The following is a 25,859-nucleotide window of genomic DNA, read 5'->3' as shown; positions in this document are numbered from 1 at the left end:
ATCCTGCTATCCCCCTTGCCAGCCCCCTGCCACTTCTGGCCCCTGGCTCCCCACGATGGGACATTCACTCCCCACCTCCCACGTCTAATGTGGACTGGCCCCTCCCTGGAGGGCTGGATGTTCTCACCCCATACTTGGTCCTTCTTCCATTCTCTTTGCCCACAAAAGGGAAAATCCAAACTAAGGCAAAAGAGGAACTCAGAGGTAATTCCTACCCCCACATGGGGAAGTGAGTGCTCAGAACCCTCAATTCTTGCCCTCTCTATTTGCCCCAAGGTCTTTCTGGGTTCACTAGTCCAGTAACCTTCTTATCCCCCTCCCCCGCTCCAGAGGGACGCAGGGAAGCAAGGGCAGACAAAGGGAAGGAACCGAGGAGCCAAGGCTGGAAAAGACCATCGTGTCAGAGACCCAGATGCAAGGAGTGAAGTTCCTCAGTCCCACGGGCCCACGATTTGAACCCAGGCCTCCTGACCCCTCTCATCTCCCAGGAGAAATTTCCTTCAAGGAGCATAAATTGTTTAAAAAATAGATTAGAGAAGAGCAGCTGCGGGGAGGGGGACACAGTGGATGAAGCATCAGTGCTAGAAGCAGGAGGATGCGAGGTCAAGTGGGACCTACACTTACTAGCTGCGTGTTAACCCCCAATTGACTCCAAAACACAGATTCTAGACTGGAAGGGGGACCTTAGGCTGGAGAAGTGAAGTGACTTGTCTAAGACCCTCCAGGGAGTAAGCTGGCATTTGGAGGGGCCCCTGCTACTTCTGCATACAGAGCCCGCCCTGGGCCACCAGCCTGTTTCTAACTTGGGAGACCATCAGCTGTTGCCTTGGGAGAGAAGAGGGAGGAGGGAGATGGGGGCAGAAAGCCAGGCTTCTCCCCAACTGGGGAGCCCCCCCCCACCGCCAGGGTATCAGCTCACTAGAATAAGTGTGCCGAAAGGGAAACTTCCGGGGCTTCTCTGGTGGGGGGGATGGTTTAGGGAGGGGGCCAGCCCCAGGAAGGCCAGTGGGAGGAAGGGAAGGGGAAGCTACATGTGCTCACGGGGACAAAATGCTCGGGCCAATGGAAGAGGCCTTTTAATAGACTCCTTCCTTCTGGGTCAGGGGGGAATTAGGGTGAGACCAGATGACTCACAGTTCCCTATATCAGGAGGAGGATGGTGGTGAATTACTATGGAGGAAGGACAAACCCGAGCTGGGAGGCAGCCAGGAACAGAACCGGCAGCTCCCGGGGACGAAATCAGGGGGCAGGGGTGTCCCTGCGGAAATCTCTCCCTCTCCCAGCCCACTCCCCCATCATTCCCCCAGACGTTAAGCTTCCCTTGTATGTATTTTGTATATAGCTGGGAGTGCCATGGGCAGGGGCGCTCAGTGCCGGGCACATAGAGGGTGCTTGATAAAGGTCTGGCCATCAGCGGATGGATGGATCAGTTACCGCATGACTGGAAAAGGAAGAAACATGAAGATGGGGCAAGAGGATCCCCGGCACGGTGACCAAATGAAAGAAGGTCTAGTTCTCGCTCTGCGAACCTCCACGTGCTGCAGAAATGGAGTGCCTGGAGGCCTCCCTCCAGTGCTCCCTCAGACTCCACCTGGCTGGGAGACTCTGATTCCAGGCCTTCCGCCCTCAGGACCCTGGCCGGCGGTCTGAGACCAGAGGGGAAGGGCCCCTTCTCCCCTGCACTGATGAAGAGAACTTCCTCACCTCGGAGTTCTCTCCACAGGGCCAGACTTCTGTCTTTCATCCCCCAAATTATCGTTACTGTTGTAGGGAAGAGACGTGCCCGAGGGGCTGGAGAACTGGCCTTGAACGCTTGCTGATGGAATGATCTAGAGTGGGCTAGTGAGCTGCGAAAGGTAACTGCTGGCCCAGTGGAGAGAACAGTGCTTCTAGAGTGGGGAAGTTCTGGGTTCAAGTCCAGCCTCAGACACTTTTCTTCATCTGTAAAATGGGGATAATGGCAGCCCCTATCTCTGTGTTGTCGTGAGGATTGAGTGCTTTAATATTTGTAAAAACATTGTACAAAACTTAAAGGGCTATGGAAATGTCAGTTATTATTATTGTGTAAAAGGAGCAGCCTGGCTAGAGAGCTGGTCTTGATGTCCTAGAGTAGAGCCCTCCGCTGCCTCGTGGGCTCTCCACTTTTCCAAGCATCCCAATCCAAGCTCCCGCTCATCTCTCTGTGGCTGCTCGCTCTCCTGCCCCATTCTCTCTCTAAACGGCCTGCCCGGCAAAGACGGACTCTGGCTGCTGAATTCCCCAGGGACTAGCGGAGCATCTGGGGCTGGAAGGAACTCTAGGGGCCATCTTGTCCAGCACTTTACAGATGAGGAAACTGAGTCATGGAAAATCGAAGCTCCTCGCCCAGTCTCACACACACAGAAAATGGCAGAACCAGCTTTTGGACCAAGTCCCACCCCACGCCCCACCCCCAGCTCACACTGGTTTCAGTGACCCTAGCCAGGGCTGATCTCATCGACGATAACGGGCACTTACTCCCACCGGCTGCCTCTTGGTGTCCAGCAGAGGAGCATTGAAGCTGGCGGCCAGACTCGGGTTGGTGAGGACGTCCCGGAGGGGAACTCGGGCTTCCCCCAGGAACCTAGGAGGAGACAAAGGGGGTGAGAGGAGGAGAAAGGGAGCTCCCAGAAGTCTTCCCTGGATTCGTCATCCTCTGCCCACCCTCACCATCCCCTGAGCAAACAGAAGGAAGGAGCCAAAAATGTCACAACAGGAAGTCAGTCACTGGGAACTCAGTAATTAAGTGCTTAGTATGAGCCGAGGGTCATGCTAGTCACTGACCAAAGACAAAGGAAACTACGCTGCCCTCCAGAAGCTTCCATTCTGGGGACACAGGTAAGGAGATGCCCTATCTAGGGACTGTTCCAAGGATGCTGAGGAAAACCAAGAAAGCATCTGGAAGAACCAGAAGCTGCCCGGGGGGGGGGGGGGGGGGAACACGTGCCCAAGAATATACCTGGTTTCTTGACCTCACGTAGTCTACCCGATAATGTCCCCCAGGCAGACACAGGGATGAATCAGTTCGTTAATGAGAAAATTAAAAAGAAATGCTAAGGGACCCTTTAAGGTGGGGGGAAGTTGAGGACTGGAATACGACCAAACCACCTCTAGAGAGGAATAACAATTTCTCCCGCCTTCTCAGCTGCCTTCCAACCATGAAAACTGGTGTCTGAGCCCCCAGTCCCGGCACTGGCTGCCCCCGATCTGGAGCAGAGCACAGCCGGACCCCCAACCTTACCGCGGGAGGGCTCGTCCGGCCTCTAACTCTGGCTGTCCGAGTCCGAGACGGACTAAGACCCCAAACCTCACCCTGGCACTCAGAGCTCACGGACCCCTGACGGGGACGATCTCTCATCCTCCATACAGACAGGGACTCGTTCCACAAGCAATCCCACACCCCGGGACAGCCGACTCCTGAAGGACGGAGCCCTACATCCAGACATAGATGGTCACTGATTCTGCTAAAGGCCGGCCCCCTCATTCCCGCAGCAGATCCCGTGGAGACAACAAAGGCAGTGAGCACTGACGGGGCCCAGAGAAAAAAGGAGGGACATGGGGACTGCTGTCTTCCAACCTGTGAGGGAATACGGCAGAGAAGAGAGAGCGTACTTGGCTTTGGGAACCCCAGGGGGCCTTGGGGCATGGGGGCTACAGAGGTGTCACTTCAACAGACATAGCTCTTTTCTATAGAAACGACACTCTCCATCCGCTTGGCTGGTGACGGGCACTTTCCCATGGCTCTCACTCGAGCCTCACCCTACAAGGGAGGGCTGGCTTCATTATCCCCGACATGAAAGAAGAGGGTGGGAACCAAAGATGTAAGAGCAGAACCTACACACTGGTGTTTGTGATCCGGGATTGCCCTGCGTGAATGACAGCATCTCAGAGCGGGAAGAAGCCTCCATGGGGACCTGGCCCAGACAGGTGCAAAACACTCCCCAGCTTGAAGGAAGCCAGGGGAGCCGGGAGGCAGAGCTGAGGAGGGAAGACTGTTCCCGGGGAGGAGACGGCCAGAGAGAATGCGGATGGAGGGCCTTGTTCACAGAACGGCCAAGAGGTCAGGGTCATTTGGGGAAAGTGCCCGTCACCAGCCAAGCGGATGGAGACCATTATACACTGTTGTCTCAGAATCTGAATTCAAATCTTAACTGATACTTAGAACCTGGTGACTCTGGGTAACTCACTTCATTTTGTAGGCTTTGGTTTCCTGATCTGTCAAATGAAGAAAGTTGGACTAGATGGATGGTGGTATCCCTTCTATCTCTAGATCTATAAGCTTTCAGTCCCCAAAGATCCCCAGATCTTTTACAGGCAAATTTGTACTTATTAAATAGGTCCTTAAAGTCTGTCTTGAGCTCCTGCCTTTCTTCCATTTAGCTTCAACATCTTTCATTCTCTTTGACCATAAAGGAAAATCCAAACCAAAAATGCAGGTCTCTAAATATATTAGAATATTATTTTCATATATTTTATATTATATTTAAATGTAATAGACATAAAATAGAAAGAGAGATCAATGATTTAGGCATGCAACTAAAAAAATTAGAAAAAAGAACAAATTACAACCCTCCAATTAAATATCAAGTTAGAAAATTTGAAACTCAAAGGAGAGATTAATAAAATAGAGACTAGGGGCAGCTAGGTGGCGCAGTGAATAGAGCACCAGCCTTGAATTTAGGAGGACCAGAATTCAAATCTGGTCTCAGACATTTAACACGTCCTAGCTGTGTGACCTTGGGCAAGTCACTTAACCCCAGCCTCAAAAAAAATAAAATAAAATAAAATAGAGACTAAGAGAACTAATAAACAAAACTAAGAGTTGGTTTTATGAAAAAAATAACAAAAAAGATAAACTTTTGGTTAATTTGATCAGAAAAAGGAAAGAAAAAAAGCAAATCACCAGCATCAAAAATGAAAGGGGTGAACTCACCACCAATGAAAAAGAAATTAAAGCAAAAATGCAGAAGGAATTTCCCAGTCCCTTCTTAAAACAAACACATATGTCTAGTCAGTGGCGGAGCTGAGAATCCAGATTTTCTGATCCTTAACCCCATCACCTTTTCAGTATACCTCAGTGCCTCTAAGAGATAGAACTGTTAAAAAAAAAAAAAAAAAAAAAAAAACCCAGAACATAATCTTAAAGCTAAAAAGGATCATAATAAATCATGATAACCCTTGTCACAACAACAACAGCTCACATTTATAGAGCAACTAAAGACGGGCTAAATATTTGACAAACAGTATCTCATTGGGTCCTCACAATGACCTACAGAAGTAAGCGGTATTATATGCATCCCCATTTCACAGATGATGAAAATGAGTCTCAGAGAAGTTAAATGACAGACCCTCTAGTCTATCCCACTCTTAGAAAATGGACTGGACTGCCTCTTTAGGTAGTGAGTTCTCTGTTGGGGTCTGGGCAATATCTACTAGAGTCCCAGACAACAGGACTAGGCTGATTTCCCCTAAAAGGCATGGAAACTATTCCAAAGACTTGACTGACTTAGGCCACGGGGGTGGGCAGGAAAGAACTCAAGGCTTTGACTAAACTTCCCGGCCATCCAAGGCATAACCAGGCCAGTCTATTTGTTGATGTTCTTCCAACCTCATGATTCTCCCACGTCTTTTTGTATCACCATGTGCTTCTGACCAATACACCTTTCAACCAAGCAATTAATCAACCCACAAGGATCTTTTAATACCTAGTATGGGCCGGACAATGAGAAGTAATAACAATAGCGTTCTCCCATAATTACTGTTTGTATATGTACATATACATAGGTAGAGTTATTGAAATAATATTAATGCTGTTGTCTACCTTACTAGAACATAAAGTCATCACACACAGAGATTGCTTTGTTCTTTGTGCTCATCTCCCTAGCACTGACATGGCACACAGTAGGTGCTAAATAAGTATTTGTTGATTGAAACCTGAAGAATCAAACCATTCCCACCTAAAAAATGTTTACATTGTACTGAGGAAAACAAAAACATGTATAAAAATGTATAACCTATATCAGATTGCTTGTTGTCTTGGAGAGGAGAGAGGGAGGAAAATTTGGAACTCAAAATCTTATAAAAATGAATGTTAAAAACTATCGCTGGAAAAAATAAAACAACATTAAGTGCAAAAGATGTATACGGCAAAAACGTAAAGTGAATAAATAACAAGGGATAGAAAATAGATCCAAGGGAGTTGGGAGAAAGGACATGAGCAGTTGAGAGATCAGGAAAGACTTCATGGAAGATAATGCTTAAGTTTCATCTTGAAGGAAGAGGGTGTTCAGAGGTAGGGGTGAAGAAAGAAGATTCTAGATATGTAGGACAGCCAGGGAAAAGGCAGGGAGGTAGGAAATTGGCTGTCAATTTGAGTGGATCACGGAGTTCAGGAGGGCAAACACCATCTAATGAAGGTAGAAAGGGGTTCCATTCTGGGAAGGGCTACTGATCAAGATGAATGAATGTGCACTTTTCCACACATAATAGAAATAATAATAGATATTATTGTTGTTGCATTGTTTTTCATGTCTGACTCTTTGTGACTCCTTTTAGGGTTTTCTTGGCAAAGATACTGAAATGGTTTTCCATTTTCTTCTCCAGCTCTTTTAATATATGAAAAGACTGATACAGAGTGGATGATTTGCCTAATGTCCAAGAATGGATTTGACTTTAGGAAGGAAGGAAGGGAGGAAGGGAGGAAGGGAGGAAGGGAGGAAGGGAGGAAGGGAGGAAGGGAGGAAGGGAGGAAGGGAGGAAGGGAGGAAGGGAGGAAGGGAGGAAGGGAGGAAGGAAGGAAGGAAGGAAGGAAGGAAGGAAGGAAGGAAGGAAGGAAGGAAGGAAGGAAGGAAGGAAGGAAGGAAGGAAGGAAGGAAGGAAGGAAGGAAGGAAGGAAGGAAGGAAGGAAGGAAGGAAGGAAGGAAGAAAATCACTGTAGCCCCAAGTCCGGAGTACTGGCCCAGCCTGATTTGAGCCTGCTCTAAAACTCTTGCTATCAGTGGTGTCTGAGCAGAAGTTGGATGACTGATCACTCCTCAGGGATGCTGCACACGGGATTTCCCGAACCTCACATTGTAACCGGGATCCCTCTAATGGGATTCAGAGCTGGAAAGAACTTTTGAGGTCATCGAATCCAAGCCCCTCCTTTGGAAGTTAAGGAGAAGGAACTTTTACTGTCTCGGGCGAGAGGAAGGACTGGCAGTGCCAGGGTCTCAGAGAAGAGGGAGGGCAGCGGGTCTGGAGGGAGGTGATGAGCCGGTTCTGAGGCAGGTCTGGCTAGCTGAGGGCCAGCCTGTGCAATGGGGCTGGCAGGATGGGGCTCAGTCTCCCGATGCACCGAATGAGCCCTTTGGAAAGTAGACACCTCATGGGGGCAGTTCCCACAGGAAGAAGGAGATGAGGGCTGGGACGTGGAGGAATGTTCCTAGGGAAAGTTGTGGAGTCTCTCGGAGAAAATGGGACTATTATTGTCCAGTCTGGTCCCAGTCATTAATCAGCAAAGTGGGTTTCCTGCCTCCCAGCGAACATCACTCCAGAATTGGGCCTTTTCTCCCTCCCCCGGGGTCTGGTCTGCCCTTTGTGCCCCTGACTGCAGAGAAGGAACAGAACTGTGCCCTGGAAAAGGACATTTCTCTCTAGCATCAATGTCACATGACAGTGAGAGCAATACCTTCCTTAGGCAGCAGAAGACTCACAGTCAAGTGACTTCAGCAGCTGAGTCCCGTCCTCCTCTGAACCTCAAGCTCCCATTTGTAAACACAAAGGCCGAATTATTATTATTATTTTTGCTGAGGCAACTGGGGTTAAGTGACTTGCCCAGGGTCACACAGCTAGGTAGGAACTCAAACATTTTTTGTGTCCTGACCCCCTTGGGCGATGTGGTGAAGCCTCTTCTCAGAATAATGCTTAAATAAATATACCCAATGACAGAGGAAATCAATCATTTTAACTGTTGATTATCAAAACACTTCACAAAATTCAGAGGCCTCAGGTTTAAAAGCCCTGATCTAGAGGATCTCTTTGGGTCTATGACTCGTTCTCACTCTAGAATCCCAGGTGACAAGTGCCCAGTGCAGAAGGAAGGAGGGGGAGCTCCCCTCCCTAACTGGAAGGAAGCTCAGAGACCATCCAATCCGATCCACATCAGAACAGTCCCCTTCACAAAATCCCGGGTGGTCACTCAGGCCTTGCCTGCAAACAAGGAGGGGCCCGCCCTCTGAAATAGCCCCTTTCACTTCTGCTCTGCTCTGGTGGGAAGTCTCTCCTAACGTCAGCCTGAAATCTGCCTCTCTGCAAAACCATCGAGGGGGTAAAGCGAAGACAGCGCAGGCCATGGAGGCATGAGGACCAGAGTTCAAATTCCTCCATTAGCTGGGCAATTTTCACAACCTCTCTCAGCCCCAGTTCTTCATCTGTAAAATGGGTTAGCATCCATCTTCCAGGACTGTGGTGAAAATCAGACAAAATGACATTTGTAACGCGCCTTGCAACCTTGAAAGTGCTGTATAAATGTTAAAAGCTGCCATCGGCATTATTACTGGTATTAATATTATTATTTACTCTTAAGTCAGATGCTGGAGACTGCTTTCTCCTGTCGTCTCGGCCTCTGGCTGCCTTCCCTTGACTCAGAATAGTGGAACCAGGGACTCCAAGCTAAGAGAGCTCTCGGCTGACTGTCGTCCAGACCTCACCTGAACGAGGGTTCCCTCAGCTATGTTCTCCACTCATCCAACTTCTGCTTGAAGCCCTTAAAGTGAGAAGGAGGCGGCTCACCCCACTGCGGGGCAGCTCTAACCACTGGGAGGCTGTTATTGCTCCCGCCCCCTACAGCCATCAAGGTTGGAAGGTGGGACTTGGTGAGCCTGGAAGCCCTTCTCCCCATCTCTGACAAGTGCTCTCCCGGGCTCTACCACCTCACAGCTCACTCCTGGTTTCTGCTGAAAAGGCCACCCTTGCCACCGAGGAGACAGAGACGGGTGGATTGCCTGAGCTTGGGATTTCTGAGTGGAAAGAGAACTAAATTTTAGTCACCGGCTGGAAGCAGGACAGGGAGCTCCAGGTCACCTAAGGAGAGTCCCAGGTGAGAAAAAAATTCAGCAATCAGCCAATCAGCATGGATTAAATACCTAGGAGGTACCTGCTGAGTGCTGGGATACAAAAAAGAGGCCAGAAAAACTTCCTGCCCTCACGCCAAAATCTAGGGGAGAAAGAAAGAAAGAGCTAAAAAATTATAGATTTATCCTCTTTACATAGGAGATAGTGAACAGAGATAATAGCTAATAATAATATTAATAGGGCAGCTAGGTGGTGCAGTGGATAGAGCACCAGCCTTGAATTCAGGAGGACCCGAGTTCAAATCTGGTCCCAGACACTTAACTCGTCCTAACTGTGTGACCCTGGGCAAGTCACTTAACCCCAGCCCCTGAAAAAGAAAAAATAATAATATTAATAGAATTGAGAGCGTGGAGAAGGTTTCTGTAGGCAGTGGGATCCAAGCTTCTTTGTCCATCAGAAGAGGGACCATTGCCCATCCAGTCTGGATGAGAGCGAGAGAGGCAGAGAATCAGAGAGAGACAGAGACAAAGGGAGACATGCAGAGACAGAGTAAGACAGAGTGAGAGACAGAGAGACAGACAGAGATCAGGTCTTCCTAAAAAAAGTATCACATCAGTTGAGGGGTGTGCTCAGGACCCATATCATCTTGTCCCCGGATGGGGGCTATGGAGCAGAGAGCTCAGAACAGGCTGATCCTCCCACAGATGGGCCTGAGCTGCCCGGGGAGGGAGGGCTGAGCCAGGCCTGCAGTCAGAACCGGGGGGCATCTGGACCAGAGAGCCTGGTTTGAAACTGTCTCAGTTTCTTCTCCACTTTCTGACCTCCCTCGGGTCCCTTCCAGATCTACAGCTACATCCCATCAACTGGGCAAAAACGTTTTCTGTCATTTCAAGCCTCCAGCCATGGAAGGACTTAAATGAGTCCTTCCCATAAGAGGGGATTCCAGTAGGTCTGGACGCCCGGATAACCCGTGAGACCGCTTCCACTTCTGAGTCTCTGGCAGGCGGCTAGCTGCCCTCCTGGCCCGGGAAGTCTTACTTTAATGAGAATCCCCCAAACGGATGGCGGGCTCTCGGGGCCCCGATGGAGATGGGCAGAGAGGATTTGGGCTAAGCAGCCACTGAGACCCCAGCCAGCTTGGAGACCCCGGGACTTCTGTGTGAGAGGAGAGAATTCCCGGAAGAAGGAGGATGGGGGGGACAATGGCCGGAAGCTTGGAAAGGAAGCGGCCGTCACCATAACAGCTTAAAGCCGGGCCGGCCATCCTTGACGAGCAGCTTGGGCCAACCCAGGGACGTCTCCAGAGCCAGGAGAAGAGCCTGGGCTGGTCCCGGGGGAGCTGGGCATTGACTAACTGCTACTTCCTCCCATTCGTTGAGGTCCTCACTCCCCACTAAGTGCAATTCCCCGGAAGCCATGCTCCATCAGGCCACTGGCTGGCCGGAGCCGTCCCTCTTTCCGGGAGCCTCTCAGCTTCCTACTCCTAGGCCAGGGCATCAATCACTAGCTCTAATGAGGGCCAATCGATGGCTTCTTCCTCTTGCTTCTATTTCTGGGGATCTCTGAAAAAAAAGGAAGGAACAGGATTTGGGCAGGAAAAAAGTCCCAGGGACACGGCTGTCACTCAGAGAACAAAATAAATAGAATCAGTTCCTGGGCAGCATTTATTAAGCACTTACTTAGCACGCAGCCCCGCTCCCCCCAATCCCACCCGGCTCTTTCAGCTCATCTTTCATGGATGAAGTGGAAGCCATTATCCATGACACTCCCTAGTCAGACTACTCAGTTAATCAGTCAATAAACATGAATCTGCTCTCAAGAAGCTCCCGGTGGGATGGGGAACGGATAGACAAGGGACGATGAACAGGGAGGAGGGAGAAAGGCCGCTCACCAAGGTGGGGCCAGAAGGAAACCAGGAGGCAGAGATAAGGAGGAGGGCTGTTCCAGGCCGGGGGAAGTGTCTGGAACCTGATGGGGAGGGTCTGGCTGGAGGAGCAGCAGGAGGCCGGGGTCACTGGGAGGGATTAGGGTGTGGGGCAGGGCAGCCTGGGAAGGGTTCCTAGACCAAACAGACGGATTTATATTTCATTCTGGAGGGATGGGAGCCACTGGGATTCTCAGATGGAGGAGACACTCACTCAGATCTGGGCTCAGGAAGGTTAATTTGGCAGCCAGGCGGAGGACGGACGGGAGCGGGGAAAGCTTGGGCCTAGGAGATATCTCGGCCGGCTACTGCCGTGAGCAGACACGCGGGGATGAGGAATCGGTCCAGCGAGGGGATGACAAGGCTGTGGCCGTGCTCAGGGGGAGAGCAGGAAGAGTGCAAGAGAGATGCTGCAAACGTTCACTAAGCTCTAGCTTTGTGGCAGACACAAAGTCAATCCCCGAACCCATTCTGGGAGAATATTTCTTGAGTGATGGAACCCACTGCTGCCCAGCAAAGCCTTGGAGAAATCTGGAGCACCTCCAGGGAACAATGAGGCAGCAAAGGAGGACTTTCCCCGAGGAGGGAGGAAGGAGAGGGGGAAGCATTTATTAAGCACCTACTGTAGAACGTGCAGGACAAAAAAAGACACAGCCCCTGCCTTCAAGAAGTTTACATCCTACTGATAGAGATGTTGGGATCTTCAATCTGGGATTGCAAGAGAATCTCAGAGGCCATCCTCCTAACCCACTCTTGACAGATGGGGAAACTGAGGTCAAGGGCAGTTCACTTGCCTGAGACCACACCACACTAATATATAATATCCACAAAACAAAGTTCCGGAAATCATGGGGGCACTGACTGGGGAGAGAGAGAAAAGCCTCATTTTTACATATTCTCTCTCCCATCTGAATAGAAGCTCCTTGAGGAAAGGCTCCATTACTTTCCATTTTTTGGCTTTCGTATCCCTAAGAGAACCGGAGTTCAAATGTGACCCTGGACTACCCATGTGACTCTGGGCAATCACTTAACTCTGATTTGCCTCGGTTTCCTCACTTATAAAGTGAACTGAGGAAGGAATTGGCAAACCATGGCAATCACCCCAAAAACACCCCAAATCAGGTCATGAAGAGTCAGATGTAACTGAAAAAGAACCAAGCAGCAAGTCCCCAGTGCCTGGTCCGTAGTGAATGCTTAATGGATACTCAGAGACTGAACGACTGACCCCTAGAAGAGGTGACATCTGGGCAGAACTGTGGGAGGGAAGGAGAGAGGACATTCCTGGCAGGGCAGCGGGCCCAAGATGTGCTACCTAATAGCTGAGACCCCCCATGAGTGCATGAGGGGAGCCTCTACCAGGGAGCTGGGAGTAAACGTGCTCCCCTTGTCCTGTAGAGCAACTGGTCCATTTACATGGATTGATGCTCAGAGTAATTCAATCAATGACTCATCCTTTATTAAGTGTCTATCACGGCCCTGGCTTCCTCTCAGCCTCGGGTACTTTCCTGCGGAAAATGGTAAGAGTTAAGAAGGGTCTCGAAGGATGAGAAAGACTGTGCTGGGAGATTAAGGCATTATTCTGGTTCCCCCCTATATTACCATAGCCAATATTGATGTAGATTTGCAAAATGTTTAGTTCTCCTTTGGTCTTTCAAATAGGGAGTGGGAATAAGTGCTTTTCTTATTCCTATTTTACAGATGAAGAAACTGAGGCTGAGAGAGGGAGAAAGTGATTTGTCCATGGTCACATAGCTAGTAAGTATCCAAGGAAGAATCCTAACTCAGGTCCTCCTGGCTCCAAGTCAGCACTCATGGCCACCTAGCTACCAAATGTGATCCCCTAATACATAGAATGTTGGAACCAAAAAGGACCCGCAAGATGAGATGGTTAAGGTAATTAGAAGGCAGTGTGGTACAATGGATAGAGTACCGGACTCATAATGGGGAAGACCCAGCACAAAACCCCACATCAGACGCTTCTAGCTTTGTGGCACTGAAGAGGGTGGAATGGATGCCTCCTGTGATCTAATCCCTAGTTTCTTTAACTTTGGTTTGTGACCCCTTATGGGGGGAGGCTCATAATTGAATGTGAAGGTTGTAAAATTATGATTTTTTTATCAATAAATATTTAATTTGTATACCGATTATATATACCAATATATCTGCGGTCATGTAAAAATTTATCAGGCAAAAAGGGTGGTGAATGGAAAAAAAGTTTAAGAAAGCCTGATCAACAGAGAAATGCAAATTAAGACAACTGAGGTACCACTACACACTTCTCAGATTGGCTAGGATGACAGGAAAAGATAATGACGAATGTTGGTGGGAACATGGGAAAACTGGGACACTGATACATTGTTGGTGGAGTTGTGAACTGATCCAAGCATTCTGGAGATGAATTTGGAACTATGCTCAAAGGGTTATCTTACTATCTACGTGACCACAGACAAATCACTTTCTTCCTCTCTCAGCCTATTTCTTCATCTATAAAATAGGAATAAGTAAATCAACTACCCTGCCAGAATTCTTAAGAAGATCCAGCAGTGCCACTACTGGGCTTATATCCCAAAGAGATACTAAAGAAGGGAAAGGGACCTGTATGTGCCAAAATGTTTGTGGCAGCTCTTTTCATAGTGGCTAGAAGCTGGAAGATGAATAGATGTCCATCAACTGGAGAATGGTTGGGTAAACTATGGTATATGAAGGTTATGGAATACTATTGTTCTGTAAGAAATGACCAGCAGGAGGAATACAGAGAGGCTTGGAGAGACTTACATCATCTGATGCTGAGTGAAACGAGCAGAACCAGGAGATCATTGTAAACAGCAACAGTAAGATTATCCAATGATCAATCCTGATGGATGCGGCTCTCTTCAATATCAAGGTGATTCAGGCCAGTTTCAAAGTCTTGCGGTGGAGAGAGCCATCTGCTCTCAGAGAAAGGACTGTGGGGACTGAGTGTGGATCACAACTTTTTGTTTTCTTTCCCATTTTTTCCTTTTTGATCTAATTTTGTTGTGTGTGCAGCATGATAATTGTGGAAACATGTATAGAAGAACTGCTTATGTTTCATATATATTGGATTACTTGCCATCTAGGGGAGGGATGGGGGAAGGAGAGAAAAATATTTGGAATGCAAGGTTTTGGCAAAGATGAATGTTAAAAATTATCTATGCACATGTCTTGAAAAGAAAAAGCTTGAATTAAAAAAAAAAAAAGAAAAAAAAAAAGAAAAGAAAAGAAAGCCTCATATAATCCAATGCCCCTAAAGTGTTTGGCACACTGTAGGTGCTTAATAAATGCTAACTGATTGATTGATTTTATAGAGAGAACTATGGCCCAAAGAAATGAGCTATGCAAGATCACACAAGCAGGAAGACAAGAGGCAGTGTATTTCTCCCATCTGTTCGCAAGAGGGAAGGAGCAGGGAAGAGAGAGACACCCATTAAAGAGTTAAAGGACCTTATCAGGACCACAAGAACAGGAAGTACCACGGAAGGAGATAGACACAAGCCTTGTTTTTTGCAAAGAATAAAAAGAAAAAGAAAAGAAAAGAAAGCATCACACAGCAGAATCAGAATCAGACCTTCTAGATCCCAGGCCAGGGCCCTGTCCACCACACCACACTGCCCAGCGCCCCTGGCCTTGTCCCCCACACAGGAAAGAGAAGGAACAACGGCCTTGGCAGCTTTCTCATACTCCGAGAATGCCGAGCATCTCTCTCGGCTCCGCTGGAGACACTGGAATTTGAGGAGGAAGGAAGGGAGGAGGAGGGAGGCCTGACTCTGGGAGCACCGGGGCGAGCAGGGCTCCCTGTGGGAGGGGACCAGAGCTGAAGCTAGGGAGTAAATGACCACTGACTGAACTGCAAGGCAACATCTCTTCCCCAGAAAAGGGGGGCCCAGTTCTCCAGGGAGGAAGGGGTGGAAGAGAGACAGAGTTCCCATATCCCCAAGGCTCAGAGGCTGTGGGGTTCAGTGCAGTCTGGAGGCTGGGGCCGGATCCACTCTAAGTCTGAATCTGCATTCTTATGAAAGAGGAAATCAGAAAGTTTCATTTCTAAATCTATCTGGGGAACGAGATTCAGAAGGAAACTTGGAGTCCATCAAGTCCAACTCCCCCTCCATTATACAAATGAGAAAACAGACTAAGTGAAACAAAAAGAAAGCCACAACACTGAAGGCGACAAAGTTTTCCATCCTTCACGCCCCTCCACAAGGCCCGTCCCACCCACCAGTAATACACTCTCAAGCCTCAAGCGTTCCACCGTGGGGACCACCTCAGTGTCTGGGAACCGGGGCTCCACTCTCAGCTTTGCCACCAGGTTACTATGGGGTGTCAGACAAATTTCCCTCCCTGGACCAGTGTAAAATGGAAAGGTTGGAGCTCTGAAAAAGCTTCCAGCCCTGACTTCCTTGGAATATGGTCTTTAATTTATCTTCCAAGGGACAACATGGCCCACAGATAACAGGTGGGCATCCCCACAAGCCCTGACTCCCTCAGCACTGACGACCAACTTAAAAGTTGGGGGGAGGGGAGGAAGGAAAGATGGTGGAAGCCAGCCTGAGATGGAGCTCTCCCCTCCAGATTGGGACCTTTTAGAGAAGATGAGATCCAGGAAGCAGCCTCAGGTAATCATCAGTTAACATTAATTATGCGCTTACTGAATCTCAGCCACTGTGCTTGCACTGGAGATTCAAATATAAAAGTGGGACACTTCTTTCCCTCAAAGAGTTTACATTCTATTGGAATAAGTAAGGATTAAGCAGCTAAACTAAGCTAGGGTTTGTTTTTTGGTTTTGTTTTTTTTTTCCTGAGGCAATTCAGGTTGAGTGTCTAAGGTCAAATTTGAACTCAGGTCCTCCTGACTTCAGGGCTGGTGCTCCATCTACTGCACCACTTAGCAATTAGCTGCCCTGGGTCTTTTTTTTTAAGATTGTAGAGGGCCTTGCTCACCAATGCAGGCTAAAACACTCCATGACCCAGTTAGTGAGTCAGGACTTGAACCCAAATCCCCCCAATTCCCAGGCTAGCTCTCCATCCACCATGCTTATAACAGTAGTGCACTTATGCTCATACAAAATCCTTCCCTCTTAACAGCCTTAACACAGTCGGCCGTGCAGCGGTACCCTTCTGAGAGGCATTCCGCTGGGGCTGATGGCCCTTAAGTCAAGTAGCCATAAAAGGTCACGAGAACACAGGTACTGGTCAATGAGAGCCCGGCCTCAGGAGCCGGCCCGTGTCCCCAGCTCCCACACGGATTTCCCGGCAAAGCTGCGAGTGGCTATTTCATGTCCAATTTCCAACTGGTGAAAACATGAGCATCATCACTTGGCTGCTGAGACACAACTACACACGGGAGAAAAGCCTCCCAAAGGGAGGAACCTGATCCCTTTCTCTGGTTATGTTCCAGTGAGGAGGTAACAAGTGATGGAAGCCTTTGAGGAGGGGATGGGGGGACACAAAAGGAGAGAGGGAAAAGCAGACAAAGAGACAGAAAGATAGACCCAGAGCCAGCGTCAGCAGCTTATTCGGCCTACCCACGTCAACAGGAAACCGTGACTAATTTGGAACCGTGTTCTGCTTGACTAAAAAACAATTAATAAATATATTTGGAAGTTTTTTAAATACATGAAGTCAAAAATCTATTGTTCTGTTGTTCAGTTGTATCAGATCTACCTTGCACTTAGATAAAGGCGTAATGGCAACAGCTGTGATTTTGTGAGATTTTTAAAAAGTTCCAAATCCGTCAGAAAGTTTTCCAGCAGCTGAGCCTGGTGAGGGGGTCAACAACCTGTTGGATCAAGAATAAGCCACCCTGTGATGTAAAAAAGGAAATTGTCAGTCATGAAAAAAGGCTCGAATGAGAGAAATGTAAATTAAAACAACTCTGAGGAAATTTGTCACACCCGTCAGATGGGCTAGAATGACAGAAAAGGAAAATGATCAATGTTGGAGGGGATGTGGAAAAATTGAGACTGATGCACTGTTGGTCGAATTGTGAACTGATACAACCATTCTGGAGGGAAATTTGGAACTATGACTAAAAGACTCGAAAACTGCGTGTATCCTTTGATTCAGCAATACCACTATTAGGTCTGATATCAAAGAGATTTTAAAAAAAAGGTAAAAGAACCTATTTGTTCAAGAATATTTATAATGTTCAAAAGATCAGCACATATAGAATCACTATCAGATTGCTTGTTGGCTTGGGGAGGGGGGTGTAAAGGAAGAGGGGAGAAAATTTTAGAATACCAAGTTTTACAAAAATGTACGTTGAAAACTATTGTTACATGTATTTGAAAATAAAATATTATAGAAAAAAACAAAAATATTTATAGCATCTCTTTTATAGTGGCTAAGAACTGGAAATGGAGGGGCTGCCCATCTATTGGGAAATGGCTGAACAAGTTGTGATACATGATTATAATCATGTGGAGAGGAGGGACCGAGAGAATCTTGGGGTACATCCAGAGTTTGGGAGTGGAATATAGACAATGAGGTCAGAATCAGATTACAAAGTAGAGGAGGGAGCAAAAAAGAAAAAGTGGATGCAGAGAAAGTATCCAAAGCCTCTTCTAGGAGTTTTGGTCCAAGGAAGAGAGATAGGGGACTAAAGCTTAAGGGGATGATTGGGTCAAGTGGCAGGGAGGAGATTAAGAGACCTGGGTGTGTTTGCAGGCAGCAACAGGAAATGAGCCAGTTAGATAGAAAAGACTGGAGAGGGTAATTTCTAAGGGTAATCCCCCTAAAGGAGAAAAGAGGGTATAGAATCAATGATATGAGTAAATACATCGGAGTTTGGGAGAAGGGATACTTTTTCTTCAGAGGTTAGTGTAAAAGTGCTTCCCATCGGTTTCTATCATGGGTCATTTAATCCCTATAAAAAGAGATGAGGAAAAGAAAAGAGACAGACAGAGACAGAGAAAGAGCCATAGAGGACAGAGAGTGACAGAGAGTGACAGAGAAGAGAGAGAGAGAGAGAGAGAGAGAGAGAGAGAGAGAGAGAGAGAGAGAGAGAGAGAGAGAGAGAGAGAGAGAGAGAGAGAGCGCGCCAGACAAACAGAGAGAAGCAGAGATAGAAACAGAAAGAGATGGACAGACAAGAGAGACAGAGAGACAGAGACAGACAGCACACTTCATCTACACTACCTCTGAAAATGAACTTGAGTGAATCCAGCAGCTCTACAAATGTCTGAGGCTGTTCTCTCTAAGGATACAGGTGGAATGTGGGGAGTGTGACCCCAGTTCAATGGGGATGTGTTTATACTTCTAAATAAACAGAATATATAACTGCCATAGCTTCTATAAGCTATAGCACCCATTTGCTATAGCTTATCAGTGGATAGTTCTTTGTAAAAGCTAATTAATATTAATCTATTAAATGATACTAGGAGTTAATCATGGAAATTAAATTAGGGAATATTCACTGGAATGGAGGCTTGAGCCAATAGCAGGGGTATCCTTAGCACCCCGAGGAGAAGCAGTCATCTGGGGGGACCCCACTTGACAAGACAAGCAGGAGTTGGGATGAAAACATCCACAGATTTGAAAGCTACACTTCCCAGTGTCCACATCATGAACTTGAGGTCCTTTTCCAGCCGGGTGCCCGTCACTGAAATACCCTCCAGATTATTCGTGCTGCTCCAAGTATGCGATACCCCACTAAACACCCAGATTGCTGACTGCTCTCATTTCTATAGTGTAATAATGCAAAGAGCTTTTCCATGTCCGCCCTGAAGTGGCCCATGTGAGTATCATTAGACACATTTGTAGACTGGAAACCTGAGGCTGAGAAGCACCATCACTCATTCAAGATCACACATAAATGTGACCCCATCTCTGCAGGCCTTCAAACAAAGGCAACACAAGCATTTGTCATAGCTGTTCTTCTTGTGATGCCCCAGGTTGGGCTACCTGCCATCTCTGAGATTTTGTCGTTTTCTGGACTTAGAAAGAAGCAAGTTTAGGCTCTGATGTGGGAGGGGAGGCAAAGAGCTCCTGAGGGTTACAGTCCTCCCGAGGTGGGCTAGACTGCCAAAAGGGGGAATGGGTGCCCCCTCAATGGAGATCTTTAAGCAGAAGATGAAAGAGTGGGCGATTCCTATTCCAGTATGGACCTCGTGCTTCAGAGATCCTTCCCAGCAAGGAGAACGTGATTCAGAGAAAACAAGCGGCAATCAGTGAAGGGCCAAAGGGCCGGGCCAGAGATAACAGTGGCTGAAGTCATTCCCTTCAGGGAGCTAGCCCAGGCTCACCGCCAAAAGCCCGTCCTCCAGGCTTGGGCCCACGAGTGACGTTTAAGAGTTTCCTGCTTTGGTCCTGACTAGGACAAACCCTCAAAAACGTCCAGAACCCCAGGGGTTTCCTGCATTGTTTGCCCCAAGACAATATATAGCATCCACAAAAATCCTTGAAAACAAAAATACTTCTGAAGCTTCCAAAGCCGTTAGAAACAATGGGGCAGAGAGCTGAAATGTCTCTTGGTGCCGGGAGAAGGAAGGGAAGTCTGCCCACATGTACTGACAGGCCAGCCAGTTGAGCTGAGTTTTTAGAAACAGAGTCCTTCCTATTTTTCCAGCTTTCACTGACAGCAAACGTTCACCGTGTGTTATCGGCCAGTGTATTTCTTTTCTGGGTGCCCATATATAGACACTGGTTAACTGAAAAATAAAATGTCTTTAGAAAGACTTTCCTTTACAAGGCACACATTCTGACCCTATTATTTTCTCATCCAATAAACTCCATTGATTCCCTATCACCTCAAGAATCAGAAATACATTTCCTGTCTGGCGCACAAAGCCCTTCGGAACACCTTTCTAGTCTTCTTAGACCTTACTCCCCACAGAGTACTCTTCAGTGCCGTGACACCGGCCTCCTGACTGGTTCACAAATAGGATACTGGAGCTCTCCACTCTGGGGATTTTCTCTGGCTAGTCTCCTTACCTAGAACACTCTGCCTCAGCTCCTCCTACTGACTTCCCACAATTCCTTTAAGTTACAACTAAAATCCCAAGTCTGGCACTTTCTCTCTGTTAATCAGTTTCCTATATAAAACTTGTTTGTACATATTTTCTGGTTGTGAGCTACTTAAGGACAAGAACTATTTTTATTGCCCCTTTTTATATCCTCAGTATTTAGCCTAGGATCTGGCATACAGTAGGCACTTAATAAGTATTTGTCATATGACTAACTATATTACATATACATATGTGCATGCATATGTGTATATATCAGTACAGCACATGCATATGTGTATATATCAATACAGCACTATCATAAGAATTTATTTTGATGCTAAGCCCAGATTAGGTGGAATACAGAGGAAATTGAGGAGTTTATTAAATCTGAAAGGAGAAGACCTAAAGTAATTGAAAATTTTCACTTAATACAAATACCAAAAAGTCTATCTAACAATAATAAAAATAATTATAATAACAAGAAAATAGAATAAAAGATAATATGATTAGAAAAAAGACAATAAAACAGTGCTAACATGTCAAGTGATTTTGAAAAGGAGATGGGCATACTAAGATTGGAATTTCAATAATCTTTTCTCAGTTTGACAGCACAAACCCAACTAGTAGACCAGCTAATACCAAAACAGAATAATTTTTAAAAGCTAGCATTTAAAAGACAGGAAAAGGAGACAACTCCTGAACAAGATGTGGAAATTGCCCAGTGACTACACGGATACAAGAAGCCCAACTCAGTAACACTGAAAGTTGGCTCAAACATGAAACAGGCACCAAATGAACCATTCTCATAAAAAAAATTTAAAAAATGATTCTCCCAAGAGAAATAGCTCAAACTCTAGTTTTTGTGCAAAACTGTATGGGTTCAAATACTTCAAGATGGTGCACGAGAATCTGAGAAAAGAGCTTTACCAACTTCTTCCTAGACTTGAGACCAATCCGATGTTTCCTATCACAAAGCATCACGAAAAGTGAGAAAACCAATGGCCCTTAAGAATATAGAACAATAACCCAGGTAACAGGTATGAATGGAACATACGACAAGGTAGAATGACGTTCTCCCCACCTCACCTCGTTGGTCACTCTTCAGCTGGCCACTCGATTCATTCTCTTAGTCTTTATTTGGTCTCCCAAGCCCTAGCATCACCTATGAATATGTTTGGTTAATTTATTTCTCAATAATGAAATTGTAATCACTTTCTCATTAATTCTGAGGGAATTTACCTCATCATTCCCACCCAGCTGCTCTCTGTTTTCCATGATTCCACAAATTCATAATTATGCAAGATGAAATCAACTTTGAAACTCACATCTTTTAAGCAGCCCCCTGGCCTTGGGGGCCTCTCCCTTCCTCTGCTTGGAGCAAGGATGGGGAGATACTGGAGAATTCTTCCCAAGTCCATCACCATTTATGGAGGGTACTTAGGGCATGTACTTCATCATTTCCCACCCTGTTAATCTCTTGAATTTCATGCTTTCTGGGAAATGATCATTCTGCATTATAAATAAGTCATACTTCCTCAGATCCTTTTCTACTCTTGTTATCATTAGGATGAGCCCATCTTTTCAGCTTTTTTCTATGTGTTGGCTTCCCCCATTTGATTTTAAACTCCTTGAGGGTTAAATTATATAACATATATTTATTATGTTTTATATATATATATTATTAAATATATAAACTTTATTAGAAAATGAAATTAACAAATTAACAAAATGTTTTTTATTTTATTAACTATTTAAGCCAGAATCACTTTCAGCTTTCAGTATAAAATGGCAGATGACTCTTCTTCACTTGTATGAAATCTCAATCTCACATCACTCAGTTTCTTCCTGATATTGAAAAAGTCTCTTAAGACTCTTTTTAGGAAATAAGCTGAATTAGTCCTTTCCATTCATTCTGTCTACTTAACTCAAAGGACAGTCTTTCCAAAATATACTGTATTTTCCAACTCTTCACAAAGTCTTCGGGGTTTTATAACTTAGCACTTATGACATTTCTGTGAAGGAAGAAGATTCATACAATCTTCTTCCTGTCTTCTCCACGGGTTCTACACAGATCTTTATAGATCAAAGAAAAAACACACCCTTCTTGGCTTGATAGAGAAATTCACATCATTGTAATATATTTCTCAATTGTGCTTAAAACATAATTTTATATTTTAAGTATAAATTACATAAATGACAGCATAAATTACTTTGTTCAGCCTACTCTTTGACTCCTACACTCAAAGAGACAAAAATGGGCTCTATAGTCTCTGTGAGCTAGACATTGGAAACAAGGATTACATATGTTTATGTATGAAAAGCATTCACTGTTTTTACCACTCAAATAAAAAAAATCTATAAATACAAGAAAACAATATATCAACTGTAAGCAAAAAGCACATGCCCCGAAGTCCCAGGAGTTTATAGTGTAGTTTATTGACTGGATGATAAACCCAAGTTTTAGTAAGAATATTAGAGCACGGAACAGCCACATGGAAAATTGTATTTAGGAAATGGATGGAACATTGGGAAAGGAGTCAAGAGATCTGAATTCAAATCTGACCTTAAACATGTACTAGCTCTATGACCCTAGGCAAGACACGTCTCAGTGTCCTCATCTATAAAATGATGATAATAATAGCACCAATTCCCCAGGGTTATTACGGGGATCAAATAACTTAATACATATAAAATGTTTCATAAACCTTAAAGAGTTATGTAAATGCTAAGTATTATTGCCTTATTATTCATAGAACTGAGTATGGCTTCCAAGTCAAAGGAGAAGTCATAGCAACATTTTATATTAATCACTTTATGTACAAGGCTGGAATATACATCCAGAGGCAATTTGATGCGCTGACATGTTGGACTTGGAATAAGGAAGACCTCTCTAACTCAGTTCCAATTGATCAATGATGGACAGAAGCAGCTACACCCAGAGAAGGAACACTGGGAAATGAGTGTGGACTATTTGCATTTTTGTTTTTCTTCCCAGGTTATTTTTACCTTCTGAACCCAATTCTTCCTGAGCAACAAGAGAACTGTTCAGTTCTGCACACACATATTGTATCTGAGATATACTAGAACATATTTTACATGTATGGGACTGCCCGCCATCTAGGGGAGGAGGTGGAGGGAGGGAAGAGAAAATTCGGAACAGAAGTGAGTACAAGGAATAATATTGTAAAAAGTTATCCATGCATATGTACTGTCAATAAAAAGTTATAATAAAAAAAATTTTTAAAAAGGAATAAGGAAGACCTGAGTTCAAATCTAACCTTGGATACTTATAAGCTACATAACCCTGAGGAAGTCCCTTAACCTCCATTCATATTTAAATTTTTATATGATGGAATCTACATCATAGAGTTGTTACAAGGATATAGCGAATTGAAATATCTAAAGTTCTTTGTAAACTTTAACAATATCTGAATCCAATTCTCCCTGTGCAACAAGAGAACTGTTCAGTTCTGCACACATATATTGTATCTAGTACAAAAAGCCCATTTTACTGAGGAGGAAACTGAGAGGGACTGGAATGCCAGCTTCTGATGGCAAGAACAATGGACCTTCTCCCTGTCTTTGAGATTTCACACCCACCTCCACCTTGACCTGGGAGGGAAGTGACTCCCCGAAAGACAGAAGGGCACAGTCTGGGGAAACAGAGGCAGACAAATCAAGGAGCTGCGGGTCCAGTGGGACTGTAATGGTGCTCCTGAGTCTCTCCAATCTTTCCCACACAGACTTAATTCTCCCATTAGAACTTTATTCCTTTAGGATGAAAGTACTGAAGTGTCACAATGTTGATTCCATTAGGAGGTGACACGTTGTTTGTCCTTCATTCTTGAAGAGGACCATGACCAGGAGGAGATCCATGAAGTGCAAGTGATCTGGATTTGAGGGAGGGAGGGCTGGGCAACGGCCCCTGCCTCACTTTCCCTTCCAGAATCACTGGTTCCAGGGGGAAGATACAGATCAGGATGAGTGGAGATGGCTCTGGATGAAGTGGGAGACCTTGGTCTTTTTAAGCTCAGTTTGCCTGAGGTGACACCCATTCAGTGATTCGGGCTAGGTAAGAAATGAGGCAAAGAATGACCTCTTTTACCTAAAAAAGCCTTTTCTTAAAAAAAATTTAAAAAAATAAAAAAAAAAGCAACCTGGGAGAGGAAAAGCCATCAGGATTCCCACAATGGCCAGGTGAGTCACACATTATTAGCTATTCTGTGGCATGAAATCAGTAGAGAAGAATACTTACCAGCAGAGTGGAGAGGGATGGGGAGGGAGATACAGAGAGAAAGGCAGCAGGCGCCCAAATACTGTTTTTTTCTTTTAATATGTTAAGTATATGTTAAATACAATATATGTATACATGTCCATACAGTTATTTTGCTGCACAAGAAGAATTGGATCTTAGAAATAAAGTAAAAATTAGAAAACCCCAGAGATTCTAATAAAAAGTTATTAGAAGTAATTCACAACTTTAGCAAAATTACTGGATACAAAATAAATCCACATAAATCCTCAGCATTTTTACATATCACCAACAAAATGCAACAGCAAGAGATTCAAAGAGAAATTCCATTCCAAACAAATGTTGAGAGTATAAAGTATCTGGGAATCCATCTACCAAAGAAAAGTCAGGAATTATATGAGAAAAATTACGAAACACTTGCCACAAAAATAAAATCAGATTTAAATAATTGGAAAGACATTCAGTGCTCTTGGATAGGCCGAGCGAATATAATAAAGATGGCAAAACTCCCCAAACTAATCTATTTATTTAGTGCTATACCAATCAGACTCCTAAGAAACTATTTTAATGACCTAGAAAAAATAACAACAAAATCCATATGGAAGAATAAAAGGTCGAGAATTTCAAGGGAATTAATGAAAAAAAAGTCAGATGAAGGTGGTCTAGGTGTACCTGATCTAAAGCTATATTATATAGCAGCAGTCACCAAAACCATTTGGTATTGGCTAAGAAATAGACCAGTCAATCAGTGGAACAGATTAGGTACAAAGGACAAAAAAGGGTACATCTATAGCAATCTAGTGTTTGACAAACCCAAAGATACCAACATTAGGGATAAAAATTCATTATTTGGAAAAAACTGTTGGGAAAACTGGAAATTAGTATGGCAGAAATTAGATATGGATCCACACTTAACACCATATACCAAGATAAGATCAAAATGGGTCCATGATTTAGGCATAAAGAATGAGATCATAAATAGATTAGAGGAACAGAGAATAATCTACCTCTCAGACCTGTGGAGGAGGAAGGAATTTGTGAAAAAAGGAGAACTAGAGATCATTATTGATCACAAAATAGAAGATTTTGATTACATCAAACTAAAAAGTTTCTGTACAAACAATACTAATGCAAACAAGATTAGAAGGGAAGTAACAAATTGGGAAAATATTTTTACAGGTAAAGGTTCTGACAAAGGTCTCATTTCCAAAATATTTCAGAGAACTGACCCTAATTTATAAGAAATCAAACCATTCTCCAATGGATAAATGGTCAAAGGATATGAACAGACAATTCTCAGATGATGAAATTGAAACTATTTCCACTCATATGAAAGAGTGTTCCAAATCACTACTGATCAGAGAAATGCAAATTAAGACAACTCTGAGATACCACTACACACCTGTCAGATTGGCTAAGATGACAGGAACAAATAATGATGAATGTTGGAGGGGATGTGGGAAAGCTAGGACACTGATACATTGTTGGTGGAGTTGTGAAAGAATCCGGCCATTCTGGAGAGCAATTTGGAACTATGCCCAAAAAGTTGTCAAACTGTGCATACCCTTTGATCCAGCAGTGCTACTAACTGGGCTTATATCCCAAAGAAATACTAAAGAGCGGAAAGGGACCTGTATGTGCCAAAATGTTT

At 45.1% G+C, this 25,859-nt stretch overlaps 1 protein-coding gene across 1 annotated transcript in view; it reads right to left on the bottom strand.

The window, feature by feature from the left end:
- DYSF (dysferlin) overlaps positions 1–25,859 on the bottom strand; it is a 233,162-nt gene that overhangs the window by 152,255 nt on the left and 55,048 nt on the right. The window contains 1 exon segment of the mRNA XM_074285534.1: positions 2,497–2,602. Within this exon segment, the coding sequence (XP_074141635.1) occupies positions 2,497–2,602 (106 nt within the window).

This window comes from Sminthopsis crassicaudata, chromosome 2, assembly GCF_048593235.1.
Source record: "Sminthopsis crassicaudata isolate SCR6 chromosome 2, ASM4859323v1, whole genome shotgun sequence".
NCBI classification, from domain to species: Eukaryota; Metazoa; Chordata; class Mammalia; order Dasyuromorphia; family Dasyuridae; genus Sminthopsis; species Sminthopsis crassicaudata.
Note: the sequence above shows the minus strand (reverse complement) of the source record. Positions and strands in the feature narration are given on the sequence as shown.